At 39.1% G+C, this 22,314-nt stretch overlaps 1 protein-coding gene across 2 annotated transcripts in view; it reads left to right on the top strand.

Moving 5' to 3' along the window:
* Positions 1-7,128: 7,128 nt before the first annotated feature.
* Positions 7,129-22,314, top strand: part of dok6 (docking protein 6) — a 53,764-nt gene continuing 38,578 nt past the window's right edge. For both annotated transcript variants that reach the window (XM_042510627.1, XM_042510626.1), the window contains exon 1: positions 7,129-7,406. In XM_042510627.1, coding sequence (XP_042366561.1) covers positions 7,341-7,406 — 66 coding nt within the window. In that variant the 5' untranslated portion in view covers positions 7,129-7,340. The remainder of the gene's footprint in view (positions 7,407-22,314) is intronic.

Raw genomic sequence — 22,314 nt, 5'->3', positions numbered from 1 at the left:
CGCTTTTGCACCAACCTACACTGTCATTGCTTTCCCCAAGAAATGGAAATTGGGGTTCCAAAATAGCAAGCAAGCTGACTTTGTAATCAAATCAAAAGGTACATGAGAGAGAAGTAGATCAAGAGAGGAAGGATGGGGGGCCCACAGCTGATGCACAGGGCCCAGAATTCAGTGCTGCGCCCGTGGCTGCAAGCTGTCATATGAATAGAAACTGTCTGCACCCTCTCCCCTTCCCGTTCACATCCACTTCATCATTTCAATGCCCAGGTCTGAGCCCATCAAGGCCTCTTCTCATCACCCAGATCTCAGCATCCTCTTCATTCATCACCACCATGCCTAGTCACTAGTCTCCATCTTGGAGGATCCTACGGCTTTTTTCCCCCTTTAAAAATATACGATGATGTCACAATGGGGTTTAATTGACAAACACTTTCTCATCTTCATCCATTTTGTTCATATGTTAATAAATTATTGTTGCTAAGCATATGCTTTTGTTGCCTTAACCTTAAGTGTTTTACATATGTTGTGATTTTATTTTGAAACTGTCTGCATGAAACAAGCAAAAATTGTATATTACCTGTGAAGACAGAGGTATATTTCGAAAAGGCACAACGCATATAACAAGCATAAACTATCACGCCATCCCATAATGCCCCAGCGCTTCATATTTGGATGTGTAGATCGACTGACAAAGAGTTGGGGTGAGAATGCATTGCAAGGGTGCAGAAAAAAGAAATAAAGACAATAAAGAAATCAACAACTCCAAAATAGTATTTAAAAAAGGATAACAAACACGATGCCATCGCACAACTTCAAATTAATGTGTTGACAACAAAAATAACAATGGTTTGATGATGTGAAATTGAATTTAAAAGATGAATAGGAAGACTGATTACAACTCCAAAAGACCTGATATGAATTAATCAGCTGAACATAATTCATCAAGTGTCTCTGAGTATGAAAGACGATTAAAATGAACGAGATGGTCACATGAAGGACCTGGTCAGTGATCCAAGACCAGCTTGGAAAGTTGATGAATTCAGCCTCTGGCATGAAAAAAAAAAAGCAGAAGAAAAAACAGGCGTCTCATCACTCTTAAAGGAGTGGAGGGAGGCACCTATTTTACTCCTCTGTCTTCCAGGAGGAGCTGACTGTGATGAACTCTGCATTCAGCCTCCCCCCGGTTGCTTTCTATGTGAAACGCCACAGCAGCAGAACAGCTACGTCTCCAGAGATCCAGCCCAGGGTTCAGCCTCACTGTGACATAAGACGGACCCCAATTTAGGACACAAAGACTGGGTCAAACCAGCAGGAGGTATAGCCTTTCCCTGAGAACGAGCCTTTCCTGTTCATTGCGATCACACTCTTCTTCCTATTTTTGTACTTTCCCCTCTGCTTCACCCTCATCTGTCTGCATCTCTTTCCTGCCCCCCCCCCCCCACACTCTCTTCACCATTCATCCCCTCCATTACCATAATGATCATTAGTGTACCTACCCAGTTTACTTCTAAAGTTCATTTTCTGACTCATGCGCTCATTTACAATTATAAATCTTCTCTGAATGCAAATGCTCACTTTATCTCATTGCAGATAAGCCAGAATTTAAAGCAGACAATCATGAAAGGTGTATCTGCCCGGACCGCCTTGCAAATGATTTTGCACAAGCGGACACGCTGCCTCAAATTAAATCTTATCCCTGGCTCCTCTGATAACATTTTTGGTTAATTTGGTAATGCGAAGAACCCTGGTAATAGGCTTATACGCTCTACTCATATACGCTTGTCTGTGATTGAAGTAAAGGACCCTCTCGAATCGCCCACTCTCTCGACTCACCTTCTAGAGAAGGACAGAGAGGCCCTCCAACCACTTCTACTTCTCGCTGTTATGGAGTAAATCACAAACATGTCATGGCCTGATCCTGTGGGACTACCCACAACCTTAGCTGTCCTATATTGTGTGACTAACCAATGTCCTCCTTGGATGGCAAAGGACCCACTGAGCCCAGAACAGCCTGCATCTCTTATTCTGAGAAATTAGCTTTTTTTTTCTCTTTCCACACTAGCTTTTTTTTCTTCTTCCTCCTCCTCCAGGCATTGACATTTAATCAAACCCAAATCCCATTGTGCCTATTAACATATCAGGCTGATACGGGTTGCTGTAAAAAGCTTGCGCACAGGAACCCGGAGCAGAACATTACCATAACTCTGCCTGTGTGATCTCTATTTTCTCTCCTCCGCCCACATGTAAAAATGCTTACCTGGCAAACAACTAAGCGTGGAGAGGCATTTCTCTCTCTCTTTCGCTCTCACTCTCTTCCACTCATTCACCCCTGCATATCTTTTTAGAATGTGTTAATTATTTAGCCGCTTGTGCTTGTGAATGTTCGCTAAATAGCACTGAGACAAACCAACGAGCAGCATCTAAAGGCAATTTTAATATTTCACTGGACCATCAAAACCATCTAAAGTTTGCTTTCGCTTTGGCTGTGACTAAATAAACAATTCAGGGGTGATTCTTTTTCTTTTTTTTAGGAATACTTAACTGCTTTAATGGATAGCATGGTTTCTCTGTGAGCAGCTCAGTCTTCCCAGTATTAATCATCATAGACGTGAAGGGACTTGGATACATGATGCGGAACGCTTATGAAAAATGGTGATGATTATGAGGTCAATACCTGATAAATTGCCCAATATTGGACAAGAGTTGTTTTTTACAGCTCAGCAGATATTGGCTGCTTTGCTCGTGACCTTGATGAAGGTCTCCCCATGCTCACAACACATCTGACCCTGTTGGCAGCCGTTCATGTATGTCAGGGCCATATGTTGGTTTGTGTGGCGGCCTGCATGCTGAGCCTCTCTACCTGCAACCAACTGAGGCCAAACCGGTTGCAGGTCTCGTATCACAGCAGGCAATTACTTCCCCTAAAACTGGGACAATTCTCGGTGATGACACCAGAGCACAATATTTAGTGCAACAAAAAAACATTGTTGCTGTCAGCATTGTTTTCTTAGAGAGAGGATGACAAGGCAGCGGGAATGGAACGGGGCCATGTCGTACAAAGAGGATTATGAAGACAAAACAACTTTGACAAGTCTGAAATTCGAGGACACTTCCACGGAGATATGGAGACTATCAAAGACAAGCTGTTTGTTGGAGGGGTGGGAGCTTGCTGTTTTGCGTGCCCTCGTGAATGTGATGAACAGGACGGAAAATACAGACTTCGAGTTTTACCTCTGTATTCAAAAGACAACACTTGACAGAATAGCACTTGTCAACGTGGCAGCCATCTATATGTGCTGAACAAAGCCCCCACCCCTCTTTCTCTCCTTTTTAACATTTATTTTTTGACACATTATACTGTGACTTTTTTCAACATACTATACGATTACTTGTTTCATCAGATTTTTTGACATACAATACCATGACTTTTTAAAGTTTTTTTTGACATACTATACTGACTTTTTAAAGTTGTTTTGACATACTATACTATGTCTTTTTACAGTTTTTTTGACATATTATACTATGACTTCTTTAACAGTTTTTGACATATTTCACCATGTCCTGTTTAACAGTTTTTTTCCGACATTTTATACTATTACTTTTTTTGGCATCTATGACATTATTAACAGGTTGGTTTTTTTTTCAACATACTGCACTTTGACTTTTTTTTTGCAGTTTTTTCAAAATACTATACTATGACATTTTTTAAAAAGTTTTTGCACATATTATGCTATTACTTTGTTCAGCATACTACACTATGACTTTTTCCATTAGTTTTTTCGACACTATGCTATGACATTTTCTTCAAGAGCCACATACAAATACATTAGTATGAGCAACAGGATAATTGTGCAGAGCTGGAAAACAATTTCCCTGTTTTCTGATGCTGCCACATTAATCTACAGTGCTTTCTTAGATTAAAGAGTGTAAGATAAAGGAATCTGTGAAGAGGCATTCTGGAAATGATCTTCACTTAATCATATAGTTGTTTATATAACTCTGTTACATAAGCCATCTCTTCTCCACATTTTAATCAACATAAGTAATGGCAGCCCCTCATATCAATATACCTGAGCCATCTGCTCCGTAATACCACGGATTTCACTCTCTGCGATTGCACAACCCAAACTACGCCTCTCACTACATCCCGATCAGGATTATAGCTTTGGCAGGGATCAAAATTTGTTTCTGTGCTTTTATTTTCAGAGCTTTTTGATTGCCAATCTGCAGCATTGTACCCAGAATATACAAGCTGCAGGCGCTGGCTGTTTACTTCGTACAGTCGGGTTTGCTTGCAATTTATTTGATCCTTTAATAGGTGCACCGGACTATCTGGTTTTATTATTCAACAAATGAAACAACATCAATTCAAGGCCACCTAATAATGACAAAACATGGTGCTCACACACTGGCAATCTTTCCTTTGTATTTCCTTATTAGTGGGCTGTGGGGTGAAAAATATGGAAATGATATTCATACTCAGACAGGTAATGATAATCAAAAGAAATGGTAAAAAAAAAAAAAAAAAGAGGTGTTGCAAATTAGTCTGAACACTAGGCTCTGTTGTGCATTTGCATATTTTCTTTGAACATATTGCTGGGGGAGAGGGGAGGCCAGAATCCGAATGTTTTGTTGTTTGTTTTTGCAGATTTCAAAAGTTACATTTGAAATTCACTAAACAAGTAGACTTATTAAATATGTTGAGTGTTACAAATGTGCAAGAGGAAGCACCTTGATCTTGACCTTGAGCACTCGCTTATACATACAGATATTTTAGTGATCAAAATGATGAATGACCATAAGTGCCCAAACTTCGCACAGTCTCAGCCTGTACTGTGCAGATTACAGAAAAGCAATAAAATATGCTGCTTTTACAGGTTGACTCCAGGTAGGCCTACGTGTTTGTTTAAGCCTACACTAACATGCAAAATGAAGCTATTGTCAACACATTGTTGCAAGGTCATAGGTTTTGTTTCAACATTTTTTTGGGGGGGGGCACATATGAAACAGGGGAGAACATTTGGGGCAACAAACACTTAATTTCATGCATTCTGGTGAATTTTTATGTACCCGTTTGTGCCTTTGAATAAATTTATATTCTTTCTATGGAGCAGCTCCAGACTTTATGTTTGATTACATTACATATTTGTGTGTAGTTTTTGGATTTGGGAGAGAGTTGTTCATGTCTACTAATATTTTTAGACTGTCTTAAGTCCATGGCACACCAATCAAACATTCTCCAACAAACACAGATGTTTGTTTGGTGCACCGTGGCTGTCTGTCCTTGTTTGGACTTGTTTGGAGATGTTTGGTCAGATCCGACATGTTCAATCTGTGTTTGTTTTTGAAAGCATGGCAAACTGACCAAACTTTAACAAACAAATGGACTGGTATGTGTAACCATAGCAACACTGCTTGCACATGCTCAGTATTAGCGGTGAACTCACTGGACAAAGAGGGACTCTTGGAAATAGGATAGGAAGGAGATGTATGAACTCTGAAAATGGGCATACTTCTCCCTTAATGCTGCAACAGATTATTTTCATTATAGAGAAATCTAATTAATAAAGTTTTTAAATTATTATTATAGTTTTTCTATTAATGTTAGGTTCAAAACATGTCAAGAAATGGTTTAAAATTAAGGCACAATAAGCAACTAATTATAACACACTGGTTAATGCTGGCTAATGTCCAAAAACCAAAAAGGAAAAAAAGGAGGAAGAATATGTTATTTCTTTGTTCTAGGGTTACATAACATCAAACCATATATTTTTAATATGCCATTATTCAATGGTGTGGACTTGAGTCACATGACTGAGACTCGAGTCAGACTTGAGTCATAAATATGACTTCTGACTTGCCTTGACAAAATCAAAAAGGACTTGAACCTTGACTTGGACTTTAACCCCAATGCACCAATGAGCATTTTGACTTGAAAGTATTTGATACCTTCCCCTAAGCCCAAGATAAAAAGTACACATTTAAAAAGTGTACCCTGTACCCTCGGGCATGACACAGCAGGGGCTACAAGAGGTGTAATTGCATTGTGTAACTCTTCAAAAGTTGAGCGGATCATCTGGAAGTTCTGAATCCATAAATCCTCTGTGAAATTGTGGACCATCATCTCCCATAAATCCCTCATATGTGGCCTTTCCATTATCGCTCACATTACATCGTCTTTGATTGGAAATAATGTCAGTTAGTGGGTGGCTGCAATAAAAATAAAACTACTAATGTTTTCAACATCCGTCGCCATGCTTCTTGGAATGTCATCATGAGAGGAGAAGTCGCATAACGTCACTTGACCAGTTGAAGATGGTTAAGCTGGTTGACCAGCTTGTTTGACCAGTTTAAGGAATATTTTTGTATATTTTTTGATGGTTTAGCTGGTCATACCAGCTTATGATGGTCTCTCTTGATGGTTTATCCATTGACATTAATGTAAAACTGAAACCAAATCAATGTCCTTGAGTATGGACAAAAAACAGTGTCATGAGGGGGAAGTATGAAAAGCAAAGGACATTGATCAGGTAAGTCTTTTTTTTTGCTTAAAGTTAAATGTGCACAGCTTGACAGACTGGTCACATCAGCATGTCATACCACCAAAGACCAGCAAGAACTGGCTCAGGACCATCTAAGACCATCTTCAACCAGCTGAAACCAACTAAAATCAACTACCAGCATAAGCTGTTATTTAGCTGGTTTTCTCAGCAGGGTCACAATTGTGTTTTCTCCACATTTTGAAAATTTCACTTAAATTCTGTGCAAATCTGTAATGGAAACGCGTCTAACATGACTGAGCTCATTCCTTACAGAAATGACTAATCAGGTTCCAGTAATAGTCGACCAAAACGACAAAGGTCGACTAATCCACTCTGCAACTTTGCCACCGGAAAAATTGGAAATTAGTGGTTATCAGCTACAGCACTGACAGTCTAAGTGATAACAATGGCGAAAAATATATTTTGAAAAGTCTTGGCTTAGAGATCCACCCTCTCTATCCTCGCAGCAGTTATCCCCCACCCCCCTCCCTGTCTCGGGGTTGGTGTGGTCCAGGAAGCGCGCCTCTCGTGCGCTCTCCTCCTCTGCTCTCCTCTCTGGCTCCGGTGAATCAGCTGACGAATGGTATCTCCCTCCTCTGGCGGATGGATCGCGCCGCTGAAGCCGGGCAGCCTGAGCGCTGACACAGGAGCAGGTTGCCCACCGCCCGCTCTCCTCTCCCGCTGCTGGATGTCTCACCGACCGACCCTTAAGTAAAAACACTTCGCCACCCAGCAAAAAGAGGTTACTTTGTTTCATTTTTTTCATCCCGGGCAGGAAGCGACCCGCTTCCCCTCACCATGGCTTCCAACTTCAACGACATAGTCAAACAAGGATACGTGAGGATACGGAGTAAGAAACTGGGGGTGAGTACTGTTGCACTTGCTGTCTGGCGCTGTAGAGGAAAAGGAGGAGGAGATGATGGTGGAGGAGGAAGAGGAGTTCCAGTTGTTTGCGGGTTTTAAGCATCAGGGGCGGCTGGATTAAGAAAGAGGCTTTAATTGCTCCATAGGCAGCCGTCCTGCTGTGAGCTCTTCAAGAGGAAAAACAGATTAGAGCAGCACGAGCAGTAGCGGCCAAGTTTCTCTCAGTGCAATTGTGCAAAAACATACTTCTGCACATACTGAGATGTTGGCAAAGTCTGGGTGATTGACAGCTGGTGTCATATGGATGTTTCTGTGGATCGTATTTCCCCTTTTTGTTCTCAGTTTCTAGCCTGCAAGTTTATTTTCACTGAGAAAGTTAGGCTTGTATTTGCAAACATTTTAAACGGATTTTTTTTAGCCAGAACTGTAGGAGAGAAATAGGGAAATTCTATGTAATAAAAAGCTAACTGATATATTTAGTATAAGTCTGATGACATACATTAACCCTTTTAAGACCTGGTTAAATTGGCTTGTTTTATTTCAAAAACATGGGAAAAAAGGCAATGAACAAAAAATGATCCAGAGAGTACAAGAAAATAACCTGAAAACTGGCGTAAAAAACTTATTAAAAATTAAAATGACTCTGTAAAATAATTTTAAACATATATAATTGTGCTTATTACACATATATAGTTCTCTGGGCATTTTTTTAATCTACTAATTTCCTGCAATTTGGGGGACATTTCTTGCCAAGTTGCTCATTCCCCATTACCCTTTTCTTCTGAATGACATCAAATGAATTTGCTCAGGGTTCAGAGGTTAAAATACTTGTGTATGGTTTCTGAATGCAGCACAAAAAAATCTGATATTGGTCCAGGTTTCAAAGGGTTAAACCCACCATTAAGTTCAATAAGGTCACTTAAAATTGAGCACCACAGTCTTTCTATCACTTTGCATGATACTAATTAACACCTTGTTTTATAGATTCTAGAATTTACGACATAATAGGAATACTGGGAATGCCATTGATCACTATACACATTGTGATCTGCCCATCACTGTGCTTTAACTCTCTGTCTGTCCTGATGAATTAATCCCAGCGATGAAAAGTCTCATTGAAATCCAGCTGATTCGGTGTGATGGCAGCCCTTCAATATGACTCGATAATGGATTTCCATTGAGGTACAGCGAGGAGAAAAATGGCTCGACCGCCTAAATTGAAATGAATGATATATATTCAATGATGAGCGCCTTATTGTCTGACTCATAAAGCCATCTGCTTTTGTTCATGCTTCCAGCTCATTACGCCAACAGAGCGGGCGCACTCCCTCTCCTCTGATGAAGTGTGATGATGGAGGCTAATGATGTCTGCCTCCTCACATCATCACCTGGCTTCATCAACACTATTCTACTATTGTTTGCTGCCACTGAGGTTATCTTTGATTGCTCTTCGAGAGCAATTGTTGTCGAGTAGGAGAAACCCTTGCTGCCCCTTGAGGACTTGCACAACACAAGCTTAATATAACAAATGGAAGCATAGGACATTTGTTGTTGTTAACATGCAAATTAGCTTGCTCACATACAGTTGGCTCAGTTTATTTACTTCTTGCATATGCCATTAGCTAGATTCAGAAAATGAGTGTGTGTGTGTGTGTGTGACTTTGCAAAGCGAGTGAGGACGCACGCTGCGTTGGCTGTGTGCTCGAGGTATGGATGCCATATCTCTGCCAGCTCCACATCTCATCCTGCTGTTTGTGGAGAAAAACAGTTTGTGTCCTGATCGCCCACTCCCTCAGTGCTCCACCGCTTGCTGCTGTTTCATCATAGAAAAGCCATGCTGCGATGGCCTCAAAGGACCCCGGTGTGGGTAGACAGAAAGTATTTATCTGTCCACACTAGGGTTAGTTATTCCAGGCCAATTCTCATTCTGGATCAGTTCGGAAAAAAAAAACAATGAAATGGAGCAGGAATAAGATGTGTGCCTGAATCAACAGGCAGTGGTGGAGCACATCTCTGTGATTATTTCTCTTTTTTTTCTGTGGGTAAAAAAAAAAACCTCATCAGTTCTAAATGGCTTAATTTCAAGTGTTTTGTGTTGTGTTTTGAGGGAGATGAAAATCCAAACATGTGACACTTGTGCAGGGCGGAGGGGATGATATTTGGAGCAGTGAGTGTTATTTTGTCGCTATTTTGCAGCCTGATCTCAGACATCATATTTTATTTTATTCTATCTTTGTCTCATTTTTCGACTCAACAGCTCAATAATGTTTATGGCCGTGAAGAGACACTTGATATGCTGCACAGAAAGTCAGATCAGAAGATGCTGGATGCATACAGACCCAGATTTAGATTTAGAATCATGAACAAACAAATGCAAAGACATCTTTGCTTCTTAGGATTCCTCATCACTAAAACAGCCAAATGTGCAACATACTACGGAGCTCCATACAATGGTCCGTTATGTTGCCATACTTTGAAATGTTTTAATACTTTGCGGAATCACACCAAATGATACCAAAACAATAACTTATTCAACAGCTTTCTTTAACAAGTGCATTTTTATGTCTGCAAATTTCTATTTCTACTTAGACAAAAACAACAAATAGGACCTCAACTAATGATTATTTACAGTATCTGTTAATCTATTACTTGTTTAAAGTCATTAATTAAATGTTCACTCTATAGAAAAAAGAGTTCCTTAAAATCGGATGATATCTTCAGATTGTTTATTTTTCCCAAGTAAACAATCCAAACCCTCAAAATGATAAAAAAAGTAACCCCCAAATAATACAATTTGTTCTTATTTAAGGCAAATCTTGCCATTTCGCTAGACGGAACCATTTCATTTTAGCTATTTTTGTTTGCCAAATTGTTGCCAATTAATCAAATCTATCTAGCGACTGACTTACTGATTAATCTGTTCAGCTCTGAAACCAAGGTTCTTGAATGTTTGAAATGTATGAACATGTTACCTTAATCAAAACCATCTAAAAATGGCATAACTGTTCAGATTCAAATACGAAACTATCCCCTTAAAGGATGAGTAAACATGATTACAAATCTTACCAAATATTTGATGCCAGTTGAGCTGCAGCTGAAGATTATTTTCATCACTAATTAATCTGCTGATAATGTTTCTGCTTTTCATGATTAATTAGTTCTTTGTTTGCTTTATAGAATGTCTAAATATAGTGAAAACCCACTGTTTCTCACTGTCACGATTTCCAAAAGCCCAAGGTGACATCTTCAAATCACTTGTCTCGTCTGTCAATGTTCTAAAGTCAGAGATGTTCAGTTTACAATCGTAGAAGACTAAGTTTAGATGACAGCTTTCAGTGTTTTCAAGTGTATATCACTTGTTTTATCACAGTATAATATTCTATTGATTCTTGGCACAACATTACAACATTTGCTGATATCACAAAATCTGTCACAATAACATTTTGATCAAATCCAGGGAGATGTGAGAAGATATCATATGCCCATTTGACATAATTAGTTACTGAAGAAGTGGCCACACCCTCTGTGGGCCATAAAAGATAAAAATAACACATGAAATATAATAAATAACTGTAAGTAAAGTGCAGCAAAGTTTACTTTAAATTGACACTAACTCTCACGAGAAACTGCTTAACAACAGACAACAAAACATTCAACAAAAGTAAAAATGAAAACTGTCAAGGTTCATTGTCCAAACAATGTTTTTCTGCTAGTCACCCATTAGTAGTTTAAGCACTTTCACATTGCCTAAATTAACCTAGTGGCTAGCAGAATTTTTCTCTACTCTTAGCTTAATAGATAATGTATTATTTATTCCTTTTCTTACTTATATCTGGTCTAAGTCACTGGAGAGTTTATTTTATTTTAGTTTATTTTATATATTTCTTTAGTGTCAGCAACAAGTGAGCAGTGTGAGATGAGCAGCCAGGTTGGTCATGTTACCTGAGTATTTAATCTCGTAACATAATTTTTTGCATTGGGCATGTGCGTTGTCTGTTAACTGGTCTTTTTTCTCAAATTCGAAAGGATTACTGATTTATTCCTGATTGGGCAGTAAATATCCTTGTCATCTTTTTCGTGGCTGTTTGTCGTTATCTTTCTGAAGCTGTTAGACAGTAATGCTGATGTGCTATAGAAATTTTTAAACAAAGATATATCTTAAAGATTGATGTTTTTACTTTGCATCAATGATATTGGATATGGATCACTAAATAAATTCATGGATTAATTTAGTTCTTACCCTACCAAAAAAGTACTACGGTTTGATACCCAGACCTGACAGTCCAACTGGATGTTCATTCTCAGAATTTTTGGCCAGAAAGGTCCTTGGTGTTTTCTCCCCTCATGTGCTGGTTTTTTAATTTTTTTTTTTTTTTTGCTTTAAAGGTCTTTCAAATATCACATATCAAGACTTTGCATCACAGTTGACCTTCTAATGCTCCCACCTAGGTCTCTATTGTAATGCTGTGCCATTTAAAATGTATTATACATTATTTTTTGTTAGAAAGTAGTACAGTTGAATGGTTCTCTTTATGCGATATTAAAGTGGCCACACCAGCACCAACAGCTGAACTCATCAGCATCTGTCAATATGATTGGCTCATTTCCAAACCCCATCATGTGTGAAGGTTGAGGCCACGAGGTCAGATCTGTGTTCTGCCAAGTGATCAAAATTACCAACAGGGGCACTTTCTCTTCTGTTTTCTCTCTTTTTTTCCATGGGAAATTTGTTTTTCTTTTTCCACCGACATGAATGGCAACGATTTCCTACATTAGCCAACTTCTTTGTCTCTTTGTTGGCTGAAGAGACAACGGTGCAGTGTTCTTGAATGCACAAGTAGTCTCTCTTCGCTTTCCTTTCTCACATTCCCCTCCTCTTCCTCACCTCTCCACCCATTCTCTCACCTCACGTCTCACCTGTACTCCCCACACTTCACAGTGTCTCTCTCATCTCCTCCCCCCCGTTTTATCTCCCTTCCTCTTTTCTTCCCCTTTATCTGGCTATCTCCCTCACCTCATCCCCCTTTTCTCTCTCACTATTCTCTCCTTCACTGGTTTGCAGACAGGCTGAGAGACTGAGCACAAAAGCATCCTATTCATCACCCCACACTGCACCCTCCATAACCCCAACAGGCTATTCCCCCTGACACAGTGCAAAGGCACGCACGCACACATCCACACAAAATTGGCTCGGTTCAACACTGAAGAATTGGCACACACATGCACCCGACAAACAAGTAAACAATCTGCTGCCAGAGAACAGTGTGTGGATTCTCAATTAATTTTAATCCTGTGGCTTTGTACCATACAGTATTTTTTTTTCACGACATAAAGACAAACTAAATGCTGACAAGCGCCAAAAACGAGTGTCTCTGCGCTGAGACAAACATAATATCTGGCAGTAGTGATACTGCCGTCACCATGCAGCTCCTTCTCTCTCCTTCTCAGCGATGCTATCAGTGGGACGGACTCCTCTTGACGAGCTGAATAACATGACCTTTGAGTAATTCAGTCTCAGACCAGGTACATGTTTCCCAGGTTAAGCATCACTGTGGTAAATAGAAAAGGTCAGCTGTTGAATATTTTCCCCTCGTCTGTTCAACTTTTCTTTAAGCCTTTACAAAAAAACTAAAAAAAACCCTGTCAATTTCAGTTTGCTTCGGGTGGGTTTGTCTGCCATTCACTTGCTCCATTCACAAACATGTTTTGACACTTCAAAGGAGCTGTAGATCAGATGTCAGCCCAGAGGTAAAATATCTAATATTTTAAGAGTGTGTAGAGCACTTCACATAGACTTCACACATAGATTATCCTTGTTGAAATTTCATTTCCCACCACAGTAACACCACAGTATTTTCACCAAAACATACAGTACCTGCAATCATTTCAGCATCAACTTATTTTACTTGCAAACAAATGTGCAGTAAGGATCTGGGCTGAAGATTGTGATTTTCCTTTTATGTACATATTAGCAAATTACTCATATGTAAAGGAGTTGCACCTTAATTTACAGAGAATCTGTGCAGTTATAGCAGCTTTTAGGTTTTTTTGCCTGCAGTTTTACTATTTTGGTTCATTGTCACCTCTCACTCAGAGAGACACAGCAGGCAGCTTTTTTTTGTCTGACAAAAAAAGCTCTGAAAACCTGCTGTGTGCTCCCTATCCAGCAGCAAATATCAGACAGACAAAATTAGCATTTAGCTTGTGATGAAAGTGGAGGATATATCAGCTTAAGAGCCTGATATTTCTCTCAGTGGAGGGTGGAGACCAAACTTAGAGCTAAAATTGGAAAGCAGACAGGTAACTGCAGAGTTGGGGGACAATTCTCACGGGTACATAAAAACATTTGACCTCTGTCACACAAAACACAGTCATTTGATCAACTGTTGTAAAAAATATTGTTAGCTTTAAAAAATGTAATGACAGTCTTCTTTTCCATCTCACATTGCACTCTCTCTGATTTTGTTTTGGTGCCCAATAGAAGCCCAAATCCCCAAATTCCCCATCCAGCCCACTGTTGATATTTTGAAACCTGACTGTGGACTGTGTTTTTTTTTTGTTTTTTTTTAAACATCAACAGTGAGCTGGAATACTTTTTTGAGATCCTGAGGTGCTGTTAGGCATCTTAAAATGAACTTGGAGAGTGTGCTTGACTTCACTTTTTGTGAAACTCTTGCCTTATTTCCTTTCAGCTCAAGCCCAAATAAGATTGAAACCAACAAACTAACTTAGATCTTAAAATTATGCATATAATGGACATAATAGACTGCACATGTAATTTTTAATACCAACAACAAAATTGCAAAGGATAAAGTTGCACTCTGCTGCCATCAAATTGCAGTTATGAGAGTGCCTTGGTCAAACCAGAAATGTCAAAGCAGAAAACACATTAAAAATGCATTATGCCTGGTCCAGAATGAGGAGGAGTGAAAATACAATCAGCCAAAAGTGTGGATGTAAACAAATAATCAGTAAACCAATAATCTGGGCTGCAGATGGAGAGTTTAAGTTATTCATCATCCAAACATAAGGTATCATTTGCAAAAAGATGGGTTACTCTGCTGTTTATAGATTTGGAGAAGTGATTTGGGGTCTTAAAATTCCTTTTTTTTTTTTATTAAAGATAACCATTTCACAATATTGGGTATGTATACTCTTCATTTTGGGACAAATAAGCTGCTGTTATTTAGAGACTTAAAAAACAAACATCTACTTTAGCAGCTCAGTACATATTGGAACCTTGCCACCTTTAGTCTTGAAAGAAGGTTTGAGGGAAGTTTGATATGTGACAATTTAGAGCACTTTTGTTAAAGTGGCTCATGGCTCAGTACAGCAGAAACTGACTGTAGGAAATGCTTGTAATATGTTGTGACTGTTTGAGCACATCAAATTATTAACATGGTGTCAATATTCCTACCAGATATACTGGCCAGTGATTTGGCATTAAATATGTTATGTTTACTGATGAGATAAATATTAAAGTCAGGCATCTTTCCATCTTTTGGGAAAGAAATGAAGCATGTAAATACTTTCTTTCTTTCTTTTTTAAAACAAGCATGAGAAACAGGTTCCAGCCTCCCAAATATTACATTCTGCATTTCCACAAAGTACATAAAGTAAATCTGTCTGGGCTTTGGAGTGTTGGTCCAACACATAGATTGTGAAGTCAGGTGAAGTGATGATTAAAATACTCTTTTTTAAAGGGTTGTTGTACTCTACTCGGCACTGTGCTCCTGAGAACACTCAAAACTTCAAAAATGTTTTCATGCTCTTGCCTTGATCTATGCCGTGCTACAATTTACAGAGAGCTGCTAAGACTTGATGGCTTGGTTTTTGTCCTGCACATGCAGTGTGAATCTAGTGACCTTTTATACACAGGAGTGTGCCTTTGTCCAATCAATTCAATTTGACACAGGTGGACTCAAATCAAGCTCTAAACACATCTCAAGGGTAATTAAAGCAAACAGGATGCACCTGACCACAACTTTGAGTGCCCCAGCAAAGGGACTGAATACTAGGAATATAGGGTGCAAGAAAATTGGAAAAAAGTAAAAAAAAATATACCTTAATAGTAAATTATCTTCAGAAGGTGATATATATAATTTCTGAATTATAAAAATTAAAAAATATACAGTTTTCTTGATTTTTTCAAAATCATGAAAAGAACCTCTTTAAGCAACTTAATAAGAAATGACCAAAAATAAGCAAGAATTTGGCAAAAAGTTAAAATTATGTTTTTAGTAGTTAAAAAAAAATAAATTACCATATATATATATATATATATATATATATATATATATATATATATATATATATATATATATATATATATATATATATATATATATATATGTAATATGTGGGAAATTTCATGCCTTTTGCCTGTTGCATTTTCCCATGTTTATTAAAAGAAATCAGTTTAAATGCATGTGAAAGGTGTCTGAAGCACTAGAAAATTGATGTTTATTCAGGTTTTAAAGAGCTAACATTCCAGTTGCAATAACATTAGCCATAGTCACCTAAAAATACTCAGCAGTGATTTGAAGTGATTTGAAGTGAAGTGATTTGCCATGCTTGTTGTAGAATTATGCCTGTTTTCACTTGATTTTTTTTTGGGGGGGGGAGTCATCTTATTAAATTTTGATACTATTCCAGATGTGTGATATTTGCGACATCTTACTAGCTTATCTGTAAGTCTGTCAAATGTGTGTAGACTTTATATAAAGAGGAATGACATGACTACTCTCCAGAAGCGAAACCTAAACATTGTAATTGCCCCCTGGTGGCTGGCTGCAGTAAAGATCATAAACCCTGCCCTGTCCATGTTAGCGGATGGGACATGGGCCAAACTAAAAAATGAAGTACACATCAAATCAGTTTTTCTCAAACATGGTTTCAATCATTTTAGGTCATTCCTATCAAATTAGTGAATGTGAACTGTTTGTTTTTTGATAAGTTGGGTTTAATTAGTTGTTTGATGCTATAAAAAGGGATCTTGACAACATGATTGACAGCTGTGTGTGCCAATTGGTGTGCTTGCAATTAATGGTACTGCTCGCTATTGCTCACATGGGTGTGTAGGCTGGAACTCGATGCTGCACAGGCCGCTAATGCGTAGACCCTGGCTCCACATATTATCACCCTGAGATTGTGACCGCAGTATTAGGGATATTTTGACTTAATGTTATACACATTTTCCACCTTTACATACAGGCCATGGCCAGACAAAAGAGCTATTTAGAAAATTGTAATATATAAAGAGATAATAAATATTTAAAATGTTGGGTCTTGGAGACCTTTAAGACCTGAGTCGGATGCAAAGCTTGCAGTTTACTCTGATAAAGACATTAATGGTGCAAATGAAGCATTTTCTAGCCATTAAATATGTGGACAAAAACAAGAGTTATTGCTCTTAAAGTACTTATTTGGACCCAACGGTGCTCTCCTCCCAACAGATAAAACAGTTATTAACTGTTGTCCCCACCTTTTGTCTCACTCAGCTGTTTTTGTCTCACAAGTGGGCATTTGTGTTCAGTGACCAGTGGTATTTACATGGATGGCGAGCATTGTAATAGTGTGTGGGTATGTTCCCCCTTGTTGGCGCATAAGCACCCACCAAAGCGGACGCAAAGAAGTGGAGAACAATGTGTCTATTGTCCGAGATGGCACAGCCATTTAAGATAGGATCTTGCCACTTCCATGCACTCACTATTAACAATGACAGGCCGTCCAGAATGGTGGATGTCAGAAGATTTTTACCCCAGGAACTGTACTTGTCAGTGGAGCGTAGCAAAGACACAGTCGGTTAGACTTGTAGCAATTGAGACTTCCAAACAACATGGATAAATGTGACTGGGCTTGTGCAAAGACATCAGATTATATCAATTAGAAAATCATTAGATTCTTGCATCCAGTGGCCACAATTAGACGTGTTCTGCTCTCCATCTTTCTGATTGCCAAACTGAAGCTGTAGCAGATACGAGTACTTTTAATAATGCTTTTGTTTATGATTTTTTTCTGCCTTGTGGGTGCAATGTAGCCTACTTTCAACTCTTCTTGTGATAGATGTCTTTCGGCTCGGTGCATTAATTCACAGATATGCAGGGCTATACATCGTGTGGTCATTTCCTTTGGTTTTCATCAGCTTCCTCCATCAGACAAAGACCTGAAGACAAATTACCAGCTCTTATTGGCCCTGATGAATTGCATCTCTAGCAGGATATGGGAACAACAGCCCAACAGTCGTTATTCACGGTGAAAAATGTGCCTCTATTATAAAGTCGCTTTCATAAATAAATCTCTGCCCGGACCCCACTTGAACATTTCACATCATTGATTCCCGTTGTTCCTAATTATCAAAAAAGCTTTTTGTCGTGAACAGGGACAGATGTTGTTATTAGGAGTTCGCAATGTCTAAAACCCAATTGATTAAGTAATGCAGCATAAAAAGACTGGTTGCCAATAATGACCTATTGTATCAACACTCTCTTTTCTTGTCCTCACTCAGTGTCATGCTCTCAAACACACCAGACAGGACTCTTCTTTCAATTCAAGCAACATTTTCTCTTTCTCTCGCTGTCTCCTCTGTCTAGCCTCTGCTTGAAATCCGTACACAAACACATGTCACACCAAGCTGCCGCTGTCCATAACAGCTTTGTGTTCCCAATGTTTTCTGATGAGCTGCTTTGTAAAGTGCAAAGTTCTCTAATCCCATTGGGGGAGAAGTCACAGCTCAGTAGAAGAGGACTCTCTTCATGGCTATTTAATCTTTCCAATCCCCACAGACCCTACCGCCTAACAACGGGCCAGACACTTGATTCAAAAGAATAAATAAAAGTAACAAGAGCACAAGCATATTACTTAACCACATTTAAATCTTTGTTCCACTTTGCTCCATTTTCTGTCTTTCAGTCGTTCTATTTGTATATTAAGTGTAGAAAACATAATAGAGAATATAATTGTAAGCAGCTTTATCAATATTTATACAGTGAAAATGGATAACAAGGATTTGTATGTGAAAGGGTTGCTAGTGATGATGAATATTTTCACCTGATTGTGTAGGAGGGTTGCAAGTATGATATTTTCACAGTAAGATAACCGATGGCAGCTGATTTCAGCTAAAATCTCTAAAAAACAGACTATAAACTACCTGCCTCACACCAAAAACATACAAAGTTATGCCTAGGTCACACTACAGAACTCTAGCCATGATATTTTGCTTGCTGACATTTTCGGGAGCTCCCCGACAGAAGCCCTAGATTAGAGGCAAATCGTCATTGGCTTGGTATTAGCACTGGAGCACTGTGAACTGTTCAAAGATGTGAGCCAAGAGGTTCACAATGCATTGAGATGTTCCCCAGATATCTGGCATGCTAAATACCTCTCAGGGACTTTGTTGGTGAAGTACAGCCAATGAGAGTGCAAGACACGGGTTGAAACAAGCCGAGCTGTGGTGCTTTCCAAGGTGTGTGTGTTTGAGAAGGTGAGAGATAAAGGACCGTTTAAGTGAAGAAAGAGCTGAGCCAGAAGGCAAAACGCTTGATTTACCGGTCCATCTACACCCCGACCCTCACCTATGATCATGAGCTTTGGATGAAATTGTAGATACATGTGGCCGAAATGAGTTTCCTCTGCAGGGTGGCTGGGGTCAGTCTTAGAGATAGGATGAGGTGCTCAGACATCCCGAGGGAGCTTGGAGTAGAACCGTTGCTCCTTTGTGTCGAAAGGGGGAAGTTGAGGTGGTTTGGGCATCTGATCAGGATGCCTCCTGGGCGCTTCCTGTTAGAGGTGTTCGTCCAACTGGTATGAGCCCCTAGGTTAGACACGCTGGAGGGATGATATATCTCATCTGGCCTGGGAACACCTTGGGGTCCCCCAAGAGGAACTTGAAAGTGTTGCCAGGGAGAGGGACGTCTGGAATATTCTCATGCTCAGCCTGTTGCCCCTGCGACCCAGCTACGAATATAAGTGGAAGAAAATGGATGGTTCGATGGATGGATGAATGGATGGATGGATGGGATAAAGTGACAGAGAGATGGCAAGAGAAGGTGGACTATTGAATGCAATGTTTTTTAATTTATTACCCTAAAACCTTACATGGAATTTTGCTTTGCTACTTTTTGACTTTGATAGATAGTTTCGAGTAGTACTGCCCATCAGGGATCTTGTAAACCCGAGTGTAAAAACCACAACTGCTCCAAAACATCTGATTTTAAGACAGCAAGTTGTGTAGTGTGGACAGTAGAGCAATCTTATGACATACTGGAGCATAGTGGAGCATTCAGTCCAGGCATTTTTTTAGGGATCTGGTGGGGACCAAAATCAGAGCTAAAAGGAGAGTTAATATAGGACCTAGATTCACCAGGTGTGGCTAGAACATTACTTCAAATAAATGCTCATGTTTCCTTTACTCTGCGCAATGTGTAAATTGGCAAGTGTATGCTAACAAGTTGCTATATCATCTTAAAATGTGAAAATACACATACAGTTTTAAACAAGCATATATAATGCTACAAATTGCAACAATATTTTTTTGTGTGTATTGGCAAAATTTATTGATTTTACACTTATTTTAAGATCAGCGCCTTGTTACTTACGAGAAGGCTGAAACTATTTCTGTTTCCTATTACTATCTGTGATGATATCACTGAGACATTTTCCTCCACCTGATTTCCCGACAATGAGCTGAAGACAGATTGTTGACTCAGAATATTTATTCAAGCTGTTAAATATTACATTTCGGCAATGTGGAAGTCATGGCTAATTTGGATGTTTCCAAATCGTCCTGTCAGCGTTGTCACAATGTTGGTTAGCCCAGCATGTCTTTCAGTAGTGTCTTACGAGAGAATCTTGGCTCCTTTTTCGAGTTTTGGTTAAGTTTGTATTTTGAAGTTGACTTGTCTTGTGGCTGAAAAATAGCGACAATATTTTAATAACATTCACTCGTGGTTAAATTAATTCCCTTAATAGTGTTGGCTGTGTGATGTTGAAAGGTGAATGTATTTTGCTCCAAATTCAAGTCCATCTGATCCATATATTTCACCTCCCACACAGGGCTGCGGCTTTATGGTTCTCTGTGGTACTGTATTGCTACATTGTGCAGATACACTGGAGACTCACCTATAAAACACCAGGCCTAGAGGAATCTATCATAGCTCCATTAACACTTCTGCTTCATCCTCCTCTCTTCGCCTTCCTCCCCTCATTAATCAACAGACCAGCCCTCGGGACTCTACTCTGCAGCTAAGCTTACTTTCACTTTGTGTATCTGAGTGTGTGTGCATACAGGCTTTGTGTTTATTTGTATTTGCACGTGTACATGTATGGGTTTTTTGTGTCAGAAAGGTGAAAATCCACCTGTCAGAGCCATTTTCTTTCTGTACCGTTAAAATTCAGGAGTAAAAAACTGAGAAAAATCCATTAGAAGTTCTCTCAGATGTGTTTATAAATAGAGTTTTATTATACAATTTGTGACGTGTGACAGTAGATGTGTTCACCAGTAGAGGTTTGGAAATATTGTTTCTAACACATGAGGTATTCTTGGTAGTGTTTGTAGCAAGTCAGGGCTAGATTTTGGCACAATCTTGCATATCCAGCTTCTTAGTAATGTAATGACATTTGGGCAGATATAAAGGAAGAGAGTGAAGCCTTACATACAGAAACCTGAAACACCTTATTGTTCTCAGGAATAGGGTTGGGTACCACACATTTGAACCAGTACCAGTATCAGTGCTGGCACCTGGGATTCGGTACTGGTGTCCAATGGTACCTTTTGAAGTACTTTACTCTTTCTGGAATAAAAGAAATTCAAACAAACTGAAATCAACGGGGGATTCTGCTCCTCTCCTCTCAACAAACATTATTGATTCTTGGCTATTTCTAAAAGAAAATTTAAAAGAAAATGCACTAGACCCCAAAACTACTGGCGCTGCAATAATAGTTTTAGCAAAATGGGAAGCTAAGGAATCTCCAGTTTCCCAGCTTTGAGCCACTTCACGGTGCTTTGTCCTGCTTTCTGAACCAAGCAGCTCCATGGAGCTCCGTTGCGTCCGCTGCAAAGCACCACAAACTGAGGAAAATGACAGCCAAGTTTCATGGGCGGCATCTCATCTTTGGTGCACTTTGTGGTGCTTATGCCTCCTGTCTGGACCCGGCATTCTCACACAGATGAACTCTTAGGTATTGAAATTTGGCACCTATTGATTTAACTTGAATATTACTTGGTACTGCTGACATAATTCTGCCAGTAACCTTAAAATCAACAACTTCTGTACCCAACCCTACTCTAGAACCTTAAAGCTTTCATTTCGGAAGAATTTCACTTTTGGATTTTTTCTGATGTGAGGCCATTGGGGTTTTTTTTATTGTATATTGTCTTTGAATGTAAGTTCAAAATAAAAGAAGAAAAAACTGATGAAGTATGGTATGGTTATTTTAAGACCATTTCTTAATTAAATGTAAAGAACAATTATTGTATTGTGATACGTAAGGCTACCGTGATTTAAAATTACGTGTTGTGAAAGAAAACTTTGGCCATATCGCCCACCCTATGTATCAGTTTCTATAGTTTTATGATAAAAGAAAGACGTCCCTCTCAAACTGATTCTAAATTCAAGTGGGTCATTTTATGATCCAGAGAAGTTGTATCAAGTTCGGTCTTTTAAAATGAGTTGTCACCTGACAATCAGATTTGTAAATACTGTCTCAAAAGGGGACCAGAAGAAGTTATTCTTAGAAAGAAAAAAGTCCCACCTACCTCTTTATATTTGAATCACGATCTATAATGAGTTCTTCTCCTGCTGTTACCTTTCATCAGCCTGCTTGCCAAGCACATTCAGTACAGTCTGCAGCCAAAGATAGCCTCAGCTGCGTGTCTATGCGTGTTAAGCGGCTTGTCTCTGTGTCTGTG

Source organism: Plectropomus leopardus, chromosome 21 (genome assembly GCF_008729295.1).
Source record: "Plectropomus leopardus isolate mb chromosome 21, YSFRI_Pleo_2.0, whole genome shotgun sequence".
Taxonomy (NCBI): Eukaryota; Metazoa; Chordata; class Actinopteri; order Perciformes; family Serranidae; genus Plectropomus; species Plectropomus leopardus.
This window is presented reverse-complemented; position numbering and strand designations above follow the sequence as displayed.